This window comes from Aptenodytes forsteri, unplaced genomic scaffold, assembly GCF_000699145.1.
Source record: "Aptenodytes forsteri isolate BGI_AS27 unplaced genomic scaffold, ASM69914v1 Scaffold96, whole genome shotgun sequence".
Taxonomy (NCBI): domain Eukaryota; kingdom Metazoa; phylum Chordata; class Aves; order Sphenisciformes; family Spheniscidae; genus Aptenodytes; species Aptenodytes forsteri.
The window spans coordinates 5,322,948-5,341,536 of record NW_008795029.1 but is presented as its reverse complement, the minus strand read 5'-3'; the positions used below and the strand labels follow the sequence as shown (position 1 = coordinate 5,341,536).

General features: G+C 40.8%; 1 protein-coding gene across 1 annotated transcript in view; it reads left to right on the top strand.

Moving 5' to 3' along the window:
- The first annotated feature begins 5,086 nt into the window (after nucleotides 1-5,086).
- The window catches only part of LOC109279376 (opsin-3-like), a 92,933-nt gene continuing 79,430 nt past the window's right edge, over nucleotides 5,087-18,589 (top strand). The window contains exon 1 of the mRNA XM_019471220.1: nucleotides 5,087-5,423. Within this exon, the coding sequence (XP_019326765.1) occupies nucleotides 5,087-5,423 (337 nt within the window). The remainder of the gene's footprint in view (nucleotides 5,424-18,589) is intronic.

Here is an 18,589-nt window from a genome sequence, read left to right as displayed (position 1 = left end):
AAAAAAAAAAAAAAAAAAAAAAAAAAAAAAAAAAAATCGCCTGGCTGACTGCTGGCACAGACGGTTCTGTGCAACAAGTGCCTCTTGGCGCGTAGAGGGGGCTGCCTTAACTTTTAAAATACTACGTAAAAGTCGCTTTTACTTCAAAAGCAACGGTTCAGGGTTTACCCCACTGTTAGAATTTTCCCTCGAGTAAATAGTGTGGCTTCGAGCGTGTCAAATAGCGGTGGACTTCATCGCATGTATTCTGCGCTTACGTCGTTCTGGTTTTCATGTTTGTCTTTTTCACGAGTGTGAATTCCTAAAAGTAAGCCTGTAAGTCTGCATGCAAGAGGTTCTCCCACAGTTTGGGGAGCTGGGTGATGCCTAAACATCTGGAGCCTCCTCTCTGTCACCTAGATTACTTCTACAGACCTACCTCTGGGTCTCTTGGCATCTCACAGTGTGACTTAGGGCATGGAAAAACAGTCCAAGAACTTTGTCTTCAGTGTTGCAAAGTCCCATGCAAGTCCCCCATCTTTCAACTGTGTTTGAAAAAATTATTTCAGGTGATACCTCCGGTTGTGGTTGCTTGCTGGTAAGGATAATTCAGTTTCTGATCTGGAAAACAAGGTTTAGTGTATAAAAACTTAAACATATAGTATTCCTGCAATAATTCTGGCATCAGGTCAAAAAATCAATGCCTCCTTCATAAAATTTCAGCTGGGAATGTCTTTGAAATTTTATGAATATTTTTAAATTTTAACTTTTCAGTAGAAAGCTAAGTTCATAAATGAAGGAAAATCACCATTTAAAAATCATTTTAATATGAACTCCACAACAGGCTGATGAAGGCTGTGTGCATATGTAAATATAAGGGGTTTTTATAGCTCCTCTATATCACAAGAGAATAAAGTATAATGTAAGAATAATGTAAATTCTTTGGGAAATTATTTTGAAGTTTGATTTTATTTATTTTATGCAATTTTATCAGCTGTTAAATATTTAAAGTGAATTAAGCATCATCTTGGGCACGTTGCACAACTTTGCAAGGGAAGATGGTAAAGAATCTGCCAATTAGAAATAATGAATGAGTTCATTTAAGAAAAAAACCCAAAACAATCCTAAACCCTTAAAGCTAATATGTTCAATGAGTTAGCACTTATTTTGGGGCAAAGTGAGAAAGAAAAACCAGCTTCACTGGTGTAGGGTACTGCTCAAACTGATGCGTGGTGGCAAGTGCAAAAAGAAGCCTTACACTCCCAGTATTAATGCCTGTGTTCCCAGAAGCTGATACAACATCTTCCGAAGCCTTTTTTTCCAACAGGCTGCTTCAGAGAAAAGTGCAAGCAGTGATGGGTGTCTGGTTTGCTGTATCTTTAGATTACTACTGTCAGAACCAGTTAACAGATGAAGCATTTAATAATTGGTGACGTTAAATGAACTTTTGGCCTGTTTCACCTGGCCATACGTTTGGTATCACTTTGGGTATACTTGCCATTCCACATCAACTCAAATGAATTCAAGGAGACAAACTGGATACTCATTTATTTGTTTTGAATGCAATTGTAGATTTTGTTGGGGTTTTTTAACATTTTTTGAGAAGCAGAATTGGCAGAATTAGGTAGAGTTCAGTCCTGCAAGCTCCTGAGTTTGCTAGAAATTAGGAGGATTCAGGACGTCCTGCTCGATCGTGGAGACCTGGGGAGCACAGACTGTCACCTATAAGACAGGGTTGTCAGAGTTGCCAAGTAACCTCTATTAAACCAAACTGTCTGTCTGGAGAAAAAAAATCAAGTGAACCTTTGAGCACACAAGCCCATCTTCAGGTGTTTTTCAGCAGTAATGTGTATTTTTCAGTTAAATGCTAAGATTAGGTAAGAATTAGACCTGTTCTTCAAGGGATTTGTATGGGAGTTTAGAAGCTTTATTGAAATCTGAATTTGGCTTGTACTTCATCCAAAGGTGTAAAAAACTTTGCACTTTATACATGAGCTACTAATAAGAGACTTACTACTACACAGCCCTGATCTTCAGGTGTTTTTCTCTGCAGACTCCTGTCTCTTCAGTTCACCCCAAACTTTTCGAAGCACATCTTCGTGCGTCCTTTTTGTCATCTTTCGATTTCAAGTGGCCGCATGGCTTGACCTTCACAGCGTGTGTACTAACTTTTTAAAAAGTATCTTGCACTGAATTGCCGTCGCCTGCTCCTCTTGCCTGGGCGTTAAGGCATCCTTCCCCGGCGCACCAGGGCAGAACTCATCCCACTGAAGCCGGATGGGTTGCGGTCAGTGGAGAAATGAGCTGGGCGCTGGGCTGTGCCTGCACGCCTGGTGTCAGACTGCTAAATTTTAGTCAGATGAATCCCATCCAGGGAGTAAATGTCCTTTTACAAGCACTGTAGATATGAACTCTTAATATGTCTTTAAGAATGCAGGATGTATGTGTCTGTGTATAAAAGATCTACATTTTATTATTTATATTTTGAGCTTAATAGAGATACATATATAGTCCTTTTTGCTAAGGGGATTATAACCTTTGGCTTTGTCTAACACCAAGGCTGTGATGCTTTAACGATAATATTATTCAGACCTTTTGCTTGTGATTATTCTGGTGAAATTAATTCCCACATAGAAACATTTATGATGGCATACTATAATCTGTGCTACAGATTATCTGGGTGTAACCAGTTCAGTTTGGAAAAAAAAATTGCATCTGTAACTGAAATTAATCTGCATGTAAATCAGACGTAAGTCTCTTCAGATTTTGAAGTCAGATTCTGCAGTACGCTTTGCAGAAGGGAGCAGCAGGTAGAACTGACCTTAGTTGCATTCCTCAATAAAGAGTCATGTGCAAACAGATTAGACAAAACTGTCCTCGAAGTGATGAAAAAATAATAGATTAGTTTGGTAGAAGCTAGGGTGTAAGCAGAATTATTAAAAAAAAAATCTACAAATGGTTACTTACTGAGTTTATTTCACCGTACATCTTGTTTTCCTGTGAATTCTTCCTTCTGAAACTCTCCTTCAGCACAATGCCACCATGCTTTTTTCCTACCAAAAAAAAGCACAGCTGTTTGCCTTTTCAGTCATACAATTAGTGAATGAGAAATGCTCAGCATCTTATTTTTTAATCAGTTGTTACTTCATTTGTGTGTTTAGTTTGTTCCACTAAACTTCAACTCTGTTCCTTTAAACACAATTATGAGTAAATTTAAAGTATATTGACGGTTAGTCCCAGTTAGTTTCCTTCTATAACCTGCAACCAGAATTGGACAGGGGATAATTTTTTTTCAAAATGGTAGAAAGAGGATTTCAAATGTTCTTTCTCTTAGATATGCTACCTGAGACCCTTACCAATCTAAATTACTGTGTACCTCCTCAATGGGGGGAAAAAAGCAGAAAGCATCAGTGTTTCAGATTGTCAGAGACCATACAGTAGAAGGTCTGCAAAGTGTACATAATTTACTCATCAGAAGAGAAAGTAAAGACAGACTGTGTACATTAGAGTTCAAAATCACTGCAATAATGAGACATATTTAGCACAGTGAGTTTGTGAAAGTAGGGAAATAGTAGGAAGAAATACTTGCTATAAACATTCACCATGACGCAAAGATATGATAAAAGAAAAAAAGACCAAACAACCTCTTTGTTGTTTGGCATCTTCAGTAAACTCTGAACTCTCATTTTTCCGGTTGGTTAACACAACTTTTCCTACAAGACAATTTCCAAAAAGCGGTGGTTAGGAGTAGTATAGAAGGTGCTCCATTTTCAAATGTGTGTAATCATTCTAGGAGCACATGAATCATGAAAGAAAAGTTTTCATATTTTTTAGTTCAGCAAGCTATGGGTATCATGCATTTTGCACCGGGGAGGTGAAATTCCTACATTATATATAGATATATACATTTTATCTATCCACCTCCATTTTTATAGAAATGTCTGTGCAGAATTTGCCTGCAACCATGCAGAAGGCTGGCTAAGCAGTTAAGCATCCACATTAAACACTCTGCTATTGCTTCACAACGTACGCATGGAGTGTATTCACTGCGTGCGGGTATACAAATTCATGTCTGTAGTGGGAGAGAGAGATGGAGCTTTGGGTGTTTGGCTGCTTTATAAATAATGAAGGAGAACATCTGTCCGCTGGTAAATGCGGGAGAAGTGAAACTGATATCGCAGCTCTGCCAGCCTTTGTAAGCACATGAGAGCTTCAAGGACCGCGCTTGAAATTAGTCTTTCTGGGTAAAGAAATACTTTCTCCTCCTCCTAAAATTTTCATCGTTTTAATTAAGCTCTAGCCAAGACTGAAGCTTCACTTGGTGTGGATTGACTTAATGTAGAGGAAGATACAGTTCTTCCTCTGGGAAGCTGTTGTAAAAGATGTGTCTTACCATGCATTTTCTCACCTGAGCAACTTTTCTAGAAAGGTGCAAATAGCCTTCTCCATGCTAAACTGTGAGCTAGGGAAAAACTGTTTAGAACAGCCAAGGAAATGTCAACAAACTGATTTTTCTGTTGAAGATCAGGGAGAAAACTGAAAAGACTGAGAAATATTTGTTACGGTCCAAAAAGGGAGGAGCTGTTAGTAAATTATGTACCTACTTTTTGGTCTTGGTATGGAAAAGGTTGTTTTATTTTTACCATTTGTTTCCTTCTCTGTTTTCAGAAGGACACCCATTGTCAGAGGAAAAAACAGTAGCTGCCCTTTGGTAGAAGGGCTGCCCATTTGCTCTGAAGGAAGAGATCATGCTGAAGCACCTTTTTAAGACGCCTTCCATTCTGAGCCTCAAAAAAGATCATCTGACATGATCCTGGGTTTAAATAACAAAGATGAATCTGAGGTGATTGTTTGCTTGGTTCTGCTGCCCTGGAGTTAGCTGCAGAGCTGACCACCGGAAAGGCACAGTGCGGGAAGATACTCCTGTGCTGCAATACAGTATTTTACCCTGCATAACCATCTAAGAGGTATCTCAGCTGAGTGAAGATCGCAAGACTCCTGAGATGATTTGACCTGTGATGGAGGGACGCTTCTGGGAAACTGTTGGAGGACTTCAGCACAGGACACCTGGAGTCTCTGCCCTCACCGATCCGTCTCAAAGTCCGAAATGAACCACACTTGGACATACAACCTGAGCTTTGGTGCACCTGCGGATCCTGTTGAGCCAAGGGCTGGACTCTCACGAAATGGGCACACAGTAGTGGCTGTTTTTCTTGGATTTATCTTGTTTTTTGGTTTCTTGAATAACTTGATTGTCCTCATCCTCTTCTGCAAGTTTAAAACCCTCCGTAACCCAGTCAACATGCTCCTTCTGAACATCAGTATCAGCGACATGTTAGTGTGCATCTCAGGCACTACCCTCAGTTTTGCATCTAACATCCACGGCAAATGGATTGGAGGGGAGCATGGTTGTAGGTGGTATGGCTTTGCCAATTCCTGCTTTGGTAAGAGTTCAATGATAATTCTCTTATCTTTTTCTTTTTAACACTGGTGCGTGAAGCCACTTGATCAGTGAGCTCACTGCTGCTCTGTGGTAAATAGAAAGATGCTTTGATCGCCTTGTTATGGTCAAACACAAGTGAAATGCATGGTTTAAAACACTTTAACAAAAGACTTTATGAAAGAGTAGCACAGATCTGATAAATATTTCCTAACATATCCCATTTTTTGAAATTACTTGTTTTTAGGAGCTGAAAATAGCATCTAGAAAGAGGCAAGCCACTGGAAGGAGTTTGACTAAGTGTATGAACATATATAGTACTTCCCTCTTTTTCTGGAAAATCTGTGCCAATGCTGAACTACAGGCCCCTCAGTGCTGCTTCTGTCATGAACAAAGCCTCCTGAAAGTACTCCATTTACCATTTGTAATTATCTATCAACCTATAATATGAATTCCCTCATGTCCCAGATAATTACAGTTTTCATCATTAGATGCTTTCTGTTCTCCAAAGCAAAATCTTTGTTTTAAAATTACATGCTTGCAGATTCAATAGCAAATTAAGTCATAGGAATAGATTTGACAGAAATAGTCTGTGTCCATCAAAGCCGCGGTAGAACAGTGCTCAGTGTTCTCCTGTCCAGACAAAACTCTTCCTGCAGCCAGCTTTAGCACTGCTAGATTTAACTGTTTTAGCTGAAAATTATTTTCATTATTAAAAAAAGATAAAGGAAGAAGCACAGTCAGAGAGCAGCCTTCATCCCTCCAAGGTGGCCCGTCGCTTCAAAAATTAGATTACCAAGCAGTGACCCTTTCTGCATTTATTCCTGCGTTCAAAAAAAGGTCCACTAAAGCATAAACTGGCCTGTGGGTGCACGTCTAGATGTGATCCTTATCTCGCCCAGACTGGGGGACCTGGCACAGCTCCCTCTTGCTGTACGTCCTTGCTTTAGTGCTTCCAGGCCACCAGGACAGGACGGAGCGCATCCCTGGCTCTTCTCTCACCCTGGAGTTGCAGTGCGTCTCGTGCAGGCACTTTGGCCCGAGAATTGCTCCCGCAGTCCTTGATGTAGAGTCAGGCTGCGGATCCAAACCCACATTTTCTACCTGAATTATAAGCTCTCTCTATTTCCAATGGTGTGGTCTCTGGTACCCTTCCCTTCCTCAAACGTCTGCTCCACTGATGACGGTTAACTCAGCCAGGCAGCTTTCCCTGGGAAACTGCTGCTTCGCCCAAAGTGAGCTCTCAGGAGTTAGACCCCTTTATCAACACTACCTTGGCTTGTTTTGGTGGACTGTTTTTGGTTTGGTCTGTGCAGAGCAGAACGACGTGTCTTCTCCTTCCACGTTTCATTTCCATTTTTGTGAATTCTATGAATTCCAGTATTTCAGTAACTAGTCTCAGGGACAAAGAGGTTAGGACCGGTTTTTCTCCATCCTTTGATTTAGCCTCCTTTTTATTATTTAGGGGTGGGATGGGAGAATAACATTTGAAGGGAGGGGAAAAAAGGTATGTGTTTAAGGGATTAAAAAAAGAGTATGTTGAAGGTGCCCTTCGAGCCTGCCGGCTTCTGTCAGGATACCCGTGTGTCACCACCCCAGTAACTGTGGAATTAAACCAGCAAATGGGTAAGTTTCTCCTGGGGTGACTTGCTTATGGAATAATTCTTCTAAGTCAGATCTTCTGTATAAATCAGATGGATGGCAGGAGTGCAGATTTCTGTGCTATTGTGATACCTGTGTTCATGTGAGAGTTTCTGGTATAATTCTTAAAATTGATTAGATCGTCAGGGAACAAGCAAGCAAACAAAACCATAAAACCCAGAATGCCAAAGGTGACCTCAGCTCCTCCGAGTGGTGTTGGTGCTGTCAGCAGGGTGTCCTAGGTGGCTGAGGCAGCCTAAATGCAGGTAGTTATGACCTGTGCACATGGAATCTTCTCGTGACAGTGTTAAAAAAAAAATTCTTTCGCAATTCTTTTTGCGAAGTCTTGCAGCGCTCACGACGTTTTTTCTTTCGCTAGCGTGTATAAAGGGCATACTGACAAAGTTTGCTTGCAGAGTTATAAATAAAAAAATTCACTGGAAAATAACATGAGTAAAAGCAAATAATAGTAGCAGGTTGCCTAACATTTATCATGTCTTTATGGACAGATTATATCTGCTGATAAATATCATTGTTCATCAGGTTTTTTGAATTTTTGCACTCCAAAGTGTGCTAAAAAAGAGCTACTGGAGGTGTGCAGTGTGTTGATGGCTTTTCCAGGTCTTCATAGCACTTGAAGATGTGCTTAGGTATGTGATACACCAAAATGCTTAGGTATACGATTTTTTTTTTTTTTTCCATTCAGTGTGGGCTGTAGGCATCACAGACTGAACAAGGATCCATTGAATGGAATGGTTAATTTTTTTTTTATGGCTATTGGAAAGTGACATGAGAGAGTTGTGAGCTTTTTATTGAGACTTGCAGGTATTGCTAAAAGAAGAAACAAACAGCATCTCATTCATTGTAGGATTATTTTCCTTGTCTTCTGTGGACTTTGGAAAAATTGTATAAAACTTACCAAAGTGATTCTGAAACTCAAGAGGTGGAAAATCAGGTATACTCTGTGTCATAAGCTGGTGGCTTAAGACCTCACTGATTGGTGCCATGTAGGTACTGAGGATAAGGAAGCTTTTTGTCAGCAAGAGGTTTTTTTTGACACCTAAGTAGAGCAGTTTAGATCATAGCCTTTGGCCTGATCACTGACTACCTTGTGAGTGGAAAAGCTGATTAGATTTATAAACATAAATGCAAAAGCCACAAAGGCTACAAAATACTATAGGAGGCTATGGTGTAAAAGGAGCACGTGCGAACACAGAAATGGCACAACTGTATAGGCTGGGAGGAGAACATTTCTTTGTGCTATTTACACTTTCTTGCAATCCCTTAGCATTCTTAAAAAAAATTACATACTTTCTATTCGCTAAAAATTAGCTTACCCTCCTTTGTGCCTCATGTCTGATTTTGGCCTGTCAAGGCTCAGTGGAATGGTCCTAATGCTCGGGGTCCAGAACAGAGATGTGTAGTAGGAAAGGTAGTTAAGAAGAACTGAAGTTCAACATCAAGCTTTGTAAGAATAAACACTTCAATATTCTTATCTGTTCCTTTTTTTCTCACGGGATAGATCCTATCCTACTAGGATAAACATCAGTATAGGGCCAGGATTTCAGATGATGTAAGTTCACTGGCTTCAGTAGAATTGCACTGTCTTGTACCAGATGAAGGTATGTACCTTTTCTTTTAAACTGCAGTATTTTCCTAAATCATGAAGAAATTTTAAGTGGGCAACTAATCTTCATGACTTGGTGAATATTTGATGATGTGTAAAACACGCCTAAGCCACCTTCAGACTGTTAAAATGTTTTTAAATGCAATTAATTCTTAAAAAGCTTCTGAGAAGGACTGTATTTTAGTGGTTATTTTTTTCCTCTTGCGCTTTGTTTTGTGATGCTATGAAAGCCGCCTCCTTCCTCTTTAAAACAAAATTGAGAGTGAAGGTAGTATCCCCCAGGTCTGTGACGAGGATGAAACCTGAGCCAGTGAAAGTAGGAAGCTGAGATTGTTTCAAATGTAAATGCGTGGTGAGAGATCACTCTTTTTTTCTCTAAAGTGTCTTACCTTTTTTAAAATCACATAACTGTTGCCCTGGGAGATGATCTGGAAAGCAGATCTGATTCTCCTTCCAGCAATATCGACGGTGCAATATGCATTGATGTTGCTTACTGTGGAATTGAGCTGTAAGTTCTTTACTGGGCAACCCATTGCCTACCCCAGGCACTGAAAAACCATGACCCAAGAACCGGCACCAGGGGGTTGCCATGGGCACAATGGAAAAAAAAATATGGAGAAAGTGTAGATGTTTGGTTTATTTCTTGCTGCTTTCCACACGTCTGCTTTGTGATTTCAAACCATTCACAGAAAGCAGAAGTTTTAGAAGCTAATGGGAAGTGCAGATGCTGATCAATAAGCATGTAATGGGGATTTTAAGGAGAACATTAAATACCATGAGACCTGCTATGGAAGCGTAAGAGCTGTTGGGTCTTGATCTGGGGGAGCATTAGGGATAGAGCTAGAGGAGGAACAGCATGGGCTGTTCCCAGCATAAATGATTTTACCCTGGTGCTTGTGCGTGTTTGCAGCTCTGTCAAGTACGTCACTGCACTGGAAACTGCACATGTCGCTGAGTTGGGGAAATGGATGGATTTGCTAAATTTGCTCCCATTACCCACCACTTAGCCACGGTTTGACAGGCTCATGGTTATACATTTAAGCAAACGTGGAAAGGGACACAGGGACAAGACACATTTTCCCAGCTGAACTCCAGGTAAACTTTGCAAGCAAGCTGAAATAAGAACTGTTAGATATATCTTGAAATGATTAAGCATTAGATTTTAATTTAGGAAAAACACATTATTTAGTAACACGCTCCCATAGAGACCGTATATACACAAATTGCTAGGCCATCCTAAGATGAAGTTTGTCATGCAGCTTTGACCATCTCACACGTGATCTCTCCAGTGCCTTATTAAACACTTCAAATCTCTGGACAGATGAAAACTTTCAGAAATGTATCATCTTTTCCCAAGTTACTTGCACAAATGTAGACTTCCCAAACATGCAGGACAGGCAGAATTTGGGCTCAGATGACTTCTGGAGTTCATTTTCAGAATTGCTACTTTATGCCATGCCATATCAGGATTAAATATTAAATTGATTAATACATATGGGAGAGGTGAAGCTTTCTCTGGCTCAGGAAATCCAACACTAGATTCTAATGCTGGAAAAGTTTCAACGCACGTCACTAGCAAGGATATTTTTGTGACTGTTGAACTCTTAGCTCATGTTTTCAGGTGTCTGCTGGTTGTTTTCTCTTCCTCAACCTTCATGGTAGTTAAAATACCTGGCAGTTTGCCTGAGAAGTTGATTCCAATATTTCATTTAAAAAAATGAATTCAGATCAGTGTTGTGTAAGTGAACGTCACTATGCAAGAGGACACAGAGATGCCTATGCCGTGTGAAAGCTGTGTGATTCGAGGCCGTGTCTTCCCACACAGCGTCCTGTCTGTCCTGGATGCGGGAGAGGGCTACGTTCTTAAACCTGTTCTAACTGAAGTAAGGCATGTGTATGTGTCTTTATGTCCACTGGTAAACCAAGGTCCTATTTAAATGAGGATTTTAAAACTAATCTTTTTAGAAACCCCATAGTACTCAACTATATGGGTAAATAATATTTTCAGTCACATTAAAGCAGTTACTGATTTATTCCCTTGTAAACTGCCAGAGAACACACTGAATGAGAAACGGAGCTGCTCATGATTTTGTTTTAAAGTTCAGCTGCCTTGTGACCTTAAACAAATAATTTTCTTCTTAATCTTTTACCTTGATTTTATATGTTGTGGCTTAGACTCACTGCATTAAACTAAGATACTTAAATTTAGAGTACAGACTTCTAACATACTGGAAACACACTGCTTACAAGATGCAGCTGAGACCTAAGGTGAAATGAATGGCTGTTCTGTGAGAAGATACATTTATCTCAAGGATTAAAGACATAATCTCCCTTGGCTTGATCCTGCAAGAGCTCAAGCCTGAAGTTTTCTGAGCCCTGATACAGCAAGTACTCGCCTCCCAGTGCAGAACCACTCTTAGCAGCTCCTCACCTGCCCACTGAACATGGATAGCTCCTTTTCCGGTGGGCTTGGGATGGGATTAAAAGTGGTATTTCTATAAATAAAGCTGATAGCAAGCACAACTAATCAGTAATGTTTAGGAAAACATTACTGTTTTGCATCAGGCCCCAAAAACGTTCTCTGTTTGAAGTGCGTAGACTCTGTTATGCCTGCAGTCAACACGACCCGTGCAAGCTTTCCTAGGTAGTTGTTCAGTATCAGAAATACTCTGCTGGTTCAAACAGAGGGGGGGAAAAAAAGGGGTCTGACTAACGGGAATAGGTCAAAAGTGCTTACAGTTCCTTTATCTAAAAAAGGAGAAATGTTGTCATTACCTAGAGGGCTTTACTTATTTTAATACAGTCTTACAACTGATGGTTTGCCCTGAATTTTTCCACTTAATTTCAAGCACCTGATATGCATTAGATTGTATAGTAAATGGAAACACAAAAGTACTTATTCAGGAGATACATGATCTGAATTCCTCTTTGGCATCCCCTCTCTAGGGAAACTGAAGTTAGCCTGCTGTTCTTTTTATTTAAATAATTAATCAATGAGGTAGCGGTATATTATTAAATACACTTCTGAGGGCCATATTTATGTGGAAAAATGAAATGCTGAAGCCCTTAGAGACAGATGGGAATCATCTGACTAAAACCAGACATTTTCCAATCCCCTGGGCTTCTTTTATAATCAATAGGAAAACAAATTTGTACTGCCAGCATGCAAATCGACGTATTTGAGATGTTCTTTTCAGGGTGATATGAGCTGTGCCCTACAAGCGCCCCTTTATCTCCACTGGCTATGAAAGGAGCCCAAGCTCAGGGGTAGATGTTTGCTCTGTACCTCTCTGGAGTCATGAGATGACCCTCACAAATAGGGTGCTTATTGCTCCTTTTGTCTGTCGTTTTCTTACCTTTGCTTATAATTCCCTCCCCACTTCAGTGTCCTCCCCCTGGATGTTGGGTTTATTTCTTAGTTTATTTCTAGTTCCTATAGGCATTAGACACTGTACAATGTTGAAATCACTTGGAATAGTTGTCCAAGAGTGAGTATTTGGAAGACATCTGTTGCGTTTCCATGAAGAGGTGCCCAAGTCCTCTTTCAGAGCTTGAGAACCCACATTCATCATGTAGGGAAAATGCTGTCTGCTCTCCCTACAGATAATCTGTAGAGCACAAGTACTGGGCTTCTGCGTGCAATTTAAGTGCTTGAAGCAGGGAGTCAGCTTGGGCAAAAGTTTTGGAAAACCTGATAAGGAAGGAATCGTATCATGCAGAGAAAGTGGAAATGGAAGACCTGATGTGGTGCTTTGAACGTTATTCCTGAAATCAGAGACCTCACTCTGGTAGGTGGTTTAACACCGGTTTAGGGTAAGAGAAGGTTTTGCCTTTATTACGGCAGAGCATCGCCTAAGGTCTCATTCAATTTGCCCGTGTTTTTAAGTTGTTGCAAACCATGGGTGTTGATGCTAACAGTGTTAGGGCAAATCCTGTGGTGTGCAGTCAGTGTCTGTATTACCAGGCATGGTTGCTTCTCCCTACCCTGATATGGGCAGGCCCAGCTCAGCCCCGTCTCCACCCCATACAGCAGTGGGACTGGGGGGTGCACCAGAACCCCCCCACTTCCCTCCTCCTCACCCCTCCCAGCTTTCAGCACAGTGGAAGTTCAAGCACATGGCTCAAACAGGAGCTGGAGTGTGCTCTGAACAGGTCGCTGATCCCCGGGTGCCCTCAGCATGCACCAGCAGCCACATGTAGGTTGGGTCATCATATTTTCCCTTGGCTGCCATCCTTAGCGTTTTCTGTTGTGTTTTGTTGTATGATAATCTAGAGTCTATTTTCCTAATGCCTGACCAAAAGAAAACAGCAAAAAACATGCAGAGATACCAACAGTGAAGGGTGGATAGCAGCTTGTGTATGTGTCCCTGGAAAGAGGGACCGAAGGACAGAAGAATTCTATAAGGAAATCAATAACTTCTTTGGCATTTTTTGAGCGTAGTTGTCAGCTGTCCATGTAAAAAAATGTTCTGCCCATGCCCAAAGTCTGTTTCTGTGCATGTGCAAATGACTACAAATTTCTGCAAATGTTTGATGCTTCCTTATTGAGCAGCCATGCTTGCAGTTCAGTTGCACACTTTTGGTTCTGGGATGTCGCTCGATGTTATGGCCACGTGTTGCAGAATGCTAAGGACTTTATGCAGGGAAGTACACAAATAACATCACTTTACACAGAGACCTGGAATAGGAGCTTAAAGGCAAGACCACATCGGATTTCTTGCAAAATTGTCCTGACGGTGAATTGAGTCTAAAAGGTCATGGCTGTAAGCTGTGTTCAGGATGATGGAACAGCATTTCTGTCAGAGTTAAATTTAATCATTTGCATTTGCAGGCCCTTTTCCCTAATCCTGGGTCATGGCATTAACCCAGGCAATGCTACGCCTGATGTCGGTTTTCTATTACTTCAGGAAAAAGCAGAAACCAGCTGTGCCGGTAGTCAGACCACACACATGTGAAGAAATATGTTATTAAAATGTAGCTGGCTTTCTGGTCCCGCAGTGGGTAAAATGAAATAAACTAGAGCCCAGTAAATAAGCAATGTTCAATCCAAAAAAGTATATTAAAGAGCAATGGACTTTGCTTCTGAAAGGCTATTAAATCATATTCTATTTAACTATGTGTTTAATAATCTCTAGTAACTCTTAAGACCATCTGTGTGCTGACACACCTGAATAGAATTCGGTAATTTTTTTGAAAACTTTTAAACTGCCCTTGTAGTCCCTGAAGTATGCCAGAGAGGATATTATCTCTGACTATTTAAATCCAAGTTATATACCTAGTGGCTTTTTCTTAACTGATGACACTCATTTTCTATGTCCATTTCTTCTTAGGAAGCATTTAAGCAGAATTCTACATCTTCGAGTCTAGTAAGCAAATGAATACTTACAGGCTTTTCAGTGATAGAAGGGATACAGGACCATTGGCATAGTTCCAAATAATGACACAATAATAGGTAATAAGTATCAATTTCATTTTTTCCCCTTTTTCTCAGCCGTGGCCGATACTTCACACTTAAAGTAATCACTAGGGTTTGTTGTTTTTTTTTTCCTGTTAGTGTGTCTGCCACTTTTCTGATTAGAAATGTCTATTAAGATGAGAAAATAATTTGCAGTAGTTTGTTAAAAGAGTGTGCTGACACGGAAAAACAAGTTTCTTTGAAAGCTGGAGCTATCCTGTTTACATTTATATTTTTCTAGGCATCAACACTAGCTGAGAAACTGTTTCTTAAAGCAGAGATTCAGTAAATGTCTGATAAGTTAATAAACTACAGCCTCTATTGATTTGCAGACCACTTACTGTTTCTGTTGATTTCACAGCTAACATGATTCACTACTTAAATAATCCAAATGCCTCCTATTACTGGAAGTTTTGTGGGTTTGGTTTTCTTGTGGGTTGTTTTTTTTTTTTTAATACTAAGTCAAAATGACCTCTGGCTACTGTAAATTTTTCCATAATCGATACAGGTAGGAGGAACATTTGATATCTGCAGACAGCAAATGCAAGGGAGCACCACTCCAGGTAGCCGCTTCTTCCCCCTGACATCCCACCATTACTTTGCTGTGAAGTGTCCATGTGCTTTGACTCCGGAGTGGTTTGGGACCTGGTTACCCCTCTCTCTCCCCGTGCCGTGCTGGCCCAGCGCAGATCAGGGGAGGCAGGTGAGCAAGCGTTCACCTCGTGCAAGGGTGAATCCCTGGGGGTGCCCAGCTCCCCTCTCATCTCTTGGTGGTCCAGACGGTAATGCCTCTAATCGAGGTCACCTGGGCACCATCTTTAGAACTACTGTGTTACAACAGTGCCAGGCTTCATGTTCTTCAGCTGAAGGTTTCTCATGCCAGCTATCAGCATCAGGCTCAATTGCTCTGGGCCATTTCAGCCAACAAGTCTTCCCAAAATGTGGTAAAATTACATTACTTCTCCTGTTTGTGGTTTCTTAAACCCATTTCACAGACAGATGCCAATATGTTGGAAGTACAATCTCATCCTGTGGCCAGATACAGACTTCTACTGTTCCTTATGAAAGTATAGCAGCCACAATGCAGAAGGCTAGTGACTCACTGGGGTAAGCTGTAAATCTTTACATATATTTTACACTGTTTTATTAGAGGCAGATGTTCACTATGTGCTAATTTTCTAGTGTTGTTTGTCAATTGTATTTTCTATTGTTTCTTTTTTTTTCCTATTGTTCTATTGTTTCTATCGGTTTCACTAATGCAATCCAGAGCAGAAATAGTAGATAACTATGGGAAGAAGGGATCAAAGTGAACAGGCTTCAGATGAGTCACTAGATGGAAACTGGTTTATGCTGAATTGTTTTTGTAGAGATTTATAACAACAGAAGTTTGTTCAGGACGAAGTAACTATCAGAAAAAAAGGGTAGAAAAAAGCAGACTTGATTATGAAAATTTTTCGTAATGAATAGTTTGATCATCTTTAAAAATCAACAACAACGTAAGACTTTGCTTAGATTAGGACTCTAACAATTTCTAAGATTCAAAACCATTAGTTAATTCACATATGTGGCATTTTATTGCTTGATATCTAAGTGTTGTCCGAGTCTAGTACAGACCTCTGAGATAGTACTGAAATAGCACACTAACATCTGGCAAGATTTGCTTTGAGCTAAGAAATGGTATGAATTTTACCGAAACATAGATAGTCACTTTTAACTTGTTCTTATGAAAATTTCAGAACACACAATGGTTGAATACGGTTGGGTCCGCATTAGACATAATTCTTATGTGCATAAGCACACTGAAGTGTTATTGTTTGCCAAATTTACAGTTTGTGGGTAATTTCTGTTCTGCGTTCAGGCTGTTTATGAAGCTACCGAGGGACCGCTTTACACTGACACGTTTAATCACCCGAATGAAATTATGCAAGCTGTTAGCGCACTGCACAGCAGGCAGCACACAGCAGAGTGTCCTGGAGCGGGGGCCTCGCGTGGCGGTCGGGAGCGCTGCCTTCCGCTCCACCTCCAGTGGCAGAGGGAGCACCGTGAGGGAGGCTGGTGGCCATCCCTTTGGCTGAGCCGTCTGCCTCGGTGTGAGTTCAGCAGGAGTTAATTAGAAACAGTTTTGGGGTAGGAAGTGATATCGTAGGGATGAGGAGTTACAGATCTGCCTCTTAGAAAGGGTGGAGTACCTACATGGTACGTGGGTGTGTATTATGTATATGTTCTGTACACTATGGTGCACAAAGCAGCTCTTCTCCATGCAAGTCTTTGTAACAAATCCCAGCAGTTTGCCTTAATTTATCCAAACTGCCAAATTTTGCTCTGTTTTTGGTCTGCTCAGTTTTCAGAGAAAGAGCGTGTGGCAACGCAAGAGGGCCGAGGTCCAGCAACGGCTGCGTGAGGATGCCGAGGATTGCTTTACTGTGTGTACTTCTTAAAACTGAAAGTGTATTTCTATTTAATACCCTTGTGAGAGGCAGAGACTGCATCAGAGGAGTAGGATGAAAGGCTGCCAGATAAATATGCCAATCAGGATTTAAACAGGCTTTTTCTACTAGGTAGAAAGCAGGTTATGAGGCAAGACAAAGCCATAGCTTAATATTCTTTGTGATAAGAGCAGTAGACATACATACCACCATCTGGTTTGCTCCATATAACAGTTTTTCTCTATTGGTCAGTGCATCAAGGGGTGTTTAACAAGGAATTTGAGGATGAGAATGAGTAGGAGTTTTACAGGCGTTAATACCTTTTCTGGGGTTGGGGGCATTCAGACCTTTGGGAAAGAAATATTAGTAGTAGATACAAGCAGGTAATGGCCTCTTACTGTGCTGCAATTGTTTCTTCTTATTACTTCAGTAACTAAATAATAGTTGCGCCTTGCAAAGGGTTGTGTATATACATACTAAGTATTTGCCATTCAGAAGTATGTTGCCCAGCTATGCTTCTAGAATACTGAACTTAAAGTTAGGATAACTTTCAGCATCCAATGATATTTTTCCAGTACGTAGTCCCAGCAGCCTGTGATTTGTGGTGTAGGGACTTCATCCCTGAAGTAGTACTTTTGAGTCTAATAGGTCTTCCTGGATTTATCTCCCAGGCCGCTTGCTCTCGGGAACCCTGCAAAATTTTGGTATGCACAATATAGTATGTCAAGGAATTCCACTTATTAACCATGTACTATGCAAAGAAAAGTACCTTCTGCTGTTTGTTAATTCTGAGTCTGCAACCTGATGATTTCATTTGAAAACACAGTTCCTGTATTATGAGAAACACTAAATAATCTTCCCCCATCCACCTTTTCACCTTTTCTCTTCTTTTCTCTGCTTTCCTTTTCTAATAAGCCCTGATGTTTGCTTTTCTAAATGCTGCTGAGCATTGCTGCTTAGTGGAAGTGGTTTGCATAAAGCTATCTATCATAACTGTCTTTGCAGAGCAGTAAGTCAGTCAGAAACAATCATTGTGTTTTTAAAGCCAGGACTGTTTTTCTCCACGTATGGCAGTTTACATCAGTATTGCATTTCATCTGCTCAGTGACTCAGTTTTGTGTGGTTGTTCTACAGTACTTCGCAGTCAGCTTTTGTTGATTTTGAGTTATTCAGCATAGTATAATCAGCTAACTTCACTCTTTACCATCTTTTCCAGATCATTTATTAACGTGATGAATAACCCAGGGCCTAGCACAGATCCGTAGGGGACTTTGCTGGCCACAGTTTCCACTGCGAAAACTAATTATTTTCTCCTGGTCTTTATTTCCTGCCTCTAATCAGTTATTTATCCACGTGAAGATCTCTGTTATTGCAAGGCAGCTTACTATCCTTAAGAGCCTTTGGGCTAGTCAAAGCTGTTTGGAAATCCAAGTAGGCTTTATCGAACGTATCAGGCCTGTCTGCATAGCACTGCCAAGGACCTCTAATGAATTAGTGAGGGATGGCTTCCCTGCACGGTAGCCATGCTGGCTTGTCCCGATATGTCATACCTCCTTATATATAGAATCATATCATAGATGGCATAGAATAGTTTGGGTTGGAAGGGACCTTAAAGATCATCTAGTTCCAACCCCCCTGCCATGGGCAGGGACACCTTCCACTAGATCAGGTTGCTCAAAGCTCCATCCAACCCGGCCTTGAACACTACCAAGGATGGGGCAACTTCTCTGGGCAACCTGTTCCAGTGCCTCACCACCCTCACAGTGAAGAATTTCTTCCTTGTATCTATGTTCTCTAGTGCAATTTCCACCAATGTATGCAGTGTTGCCGATTAGACTCGTCAGTTGGATGAAACGTACTGCAAAGGATTTCTGTCTGCATCAGTTAAAAATCATTTCTTAATGGATGTAGCAAAAGATCTCTTCTGAGGTCCTTCTGAGGGGTTAAGGAATGGAGAATACCACTTCTCCTCACTGCACATCCTTTAGCCATCAAAGTCATCTTGTACAGAGAGAGGAGCA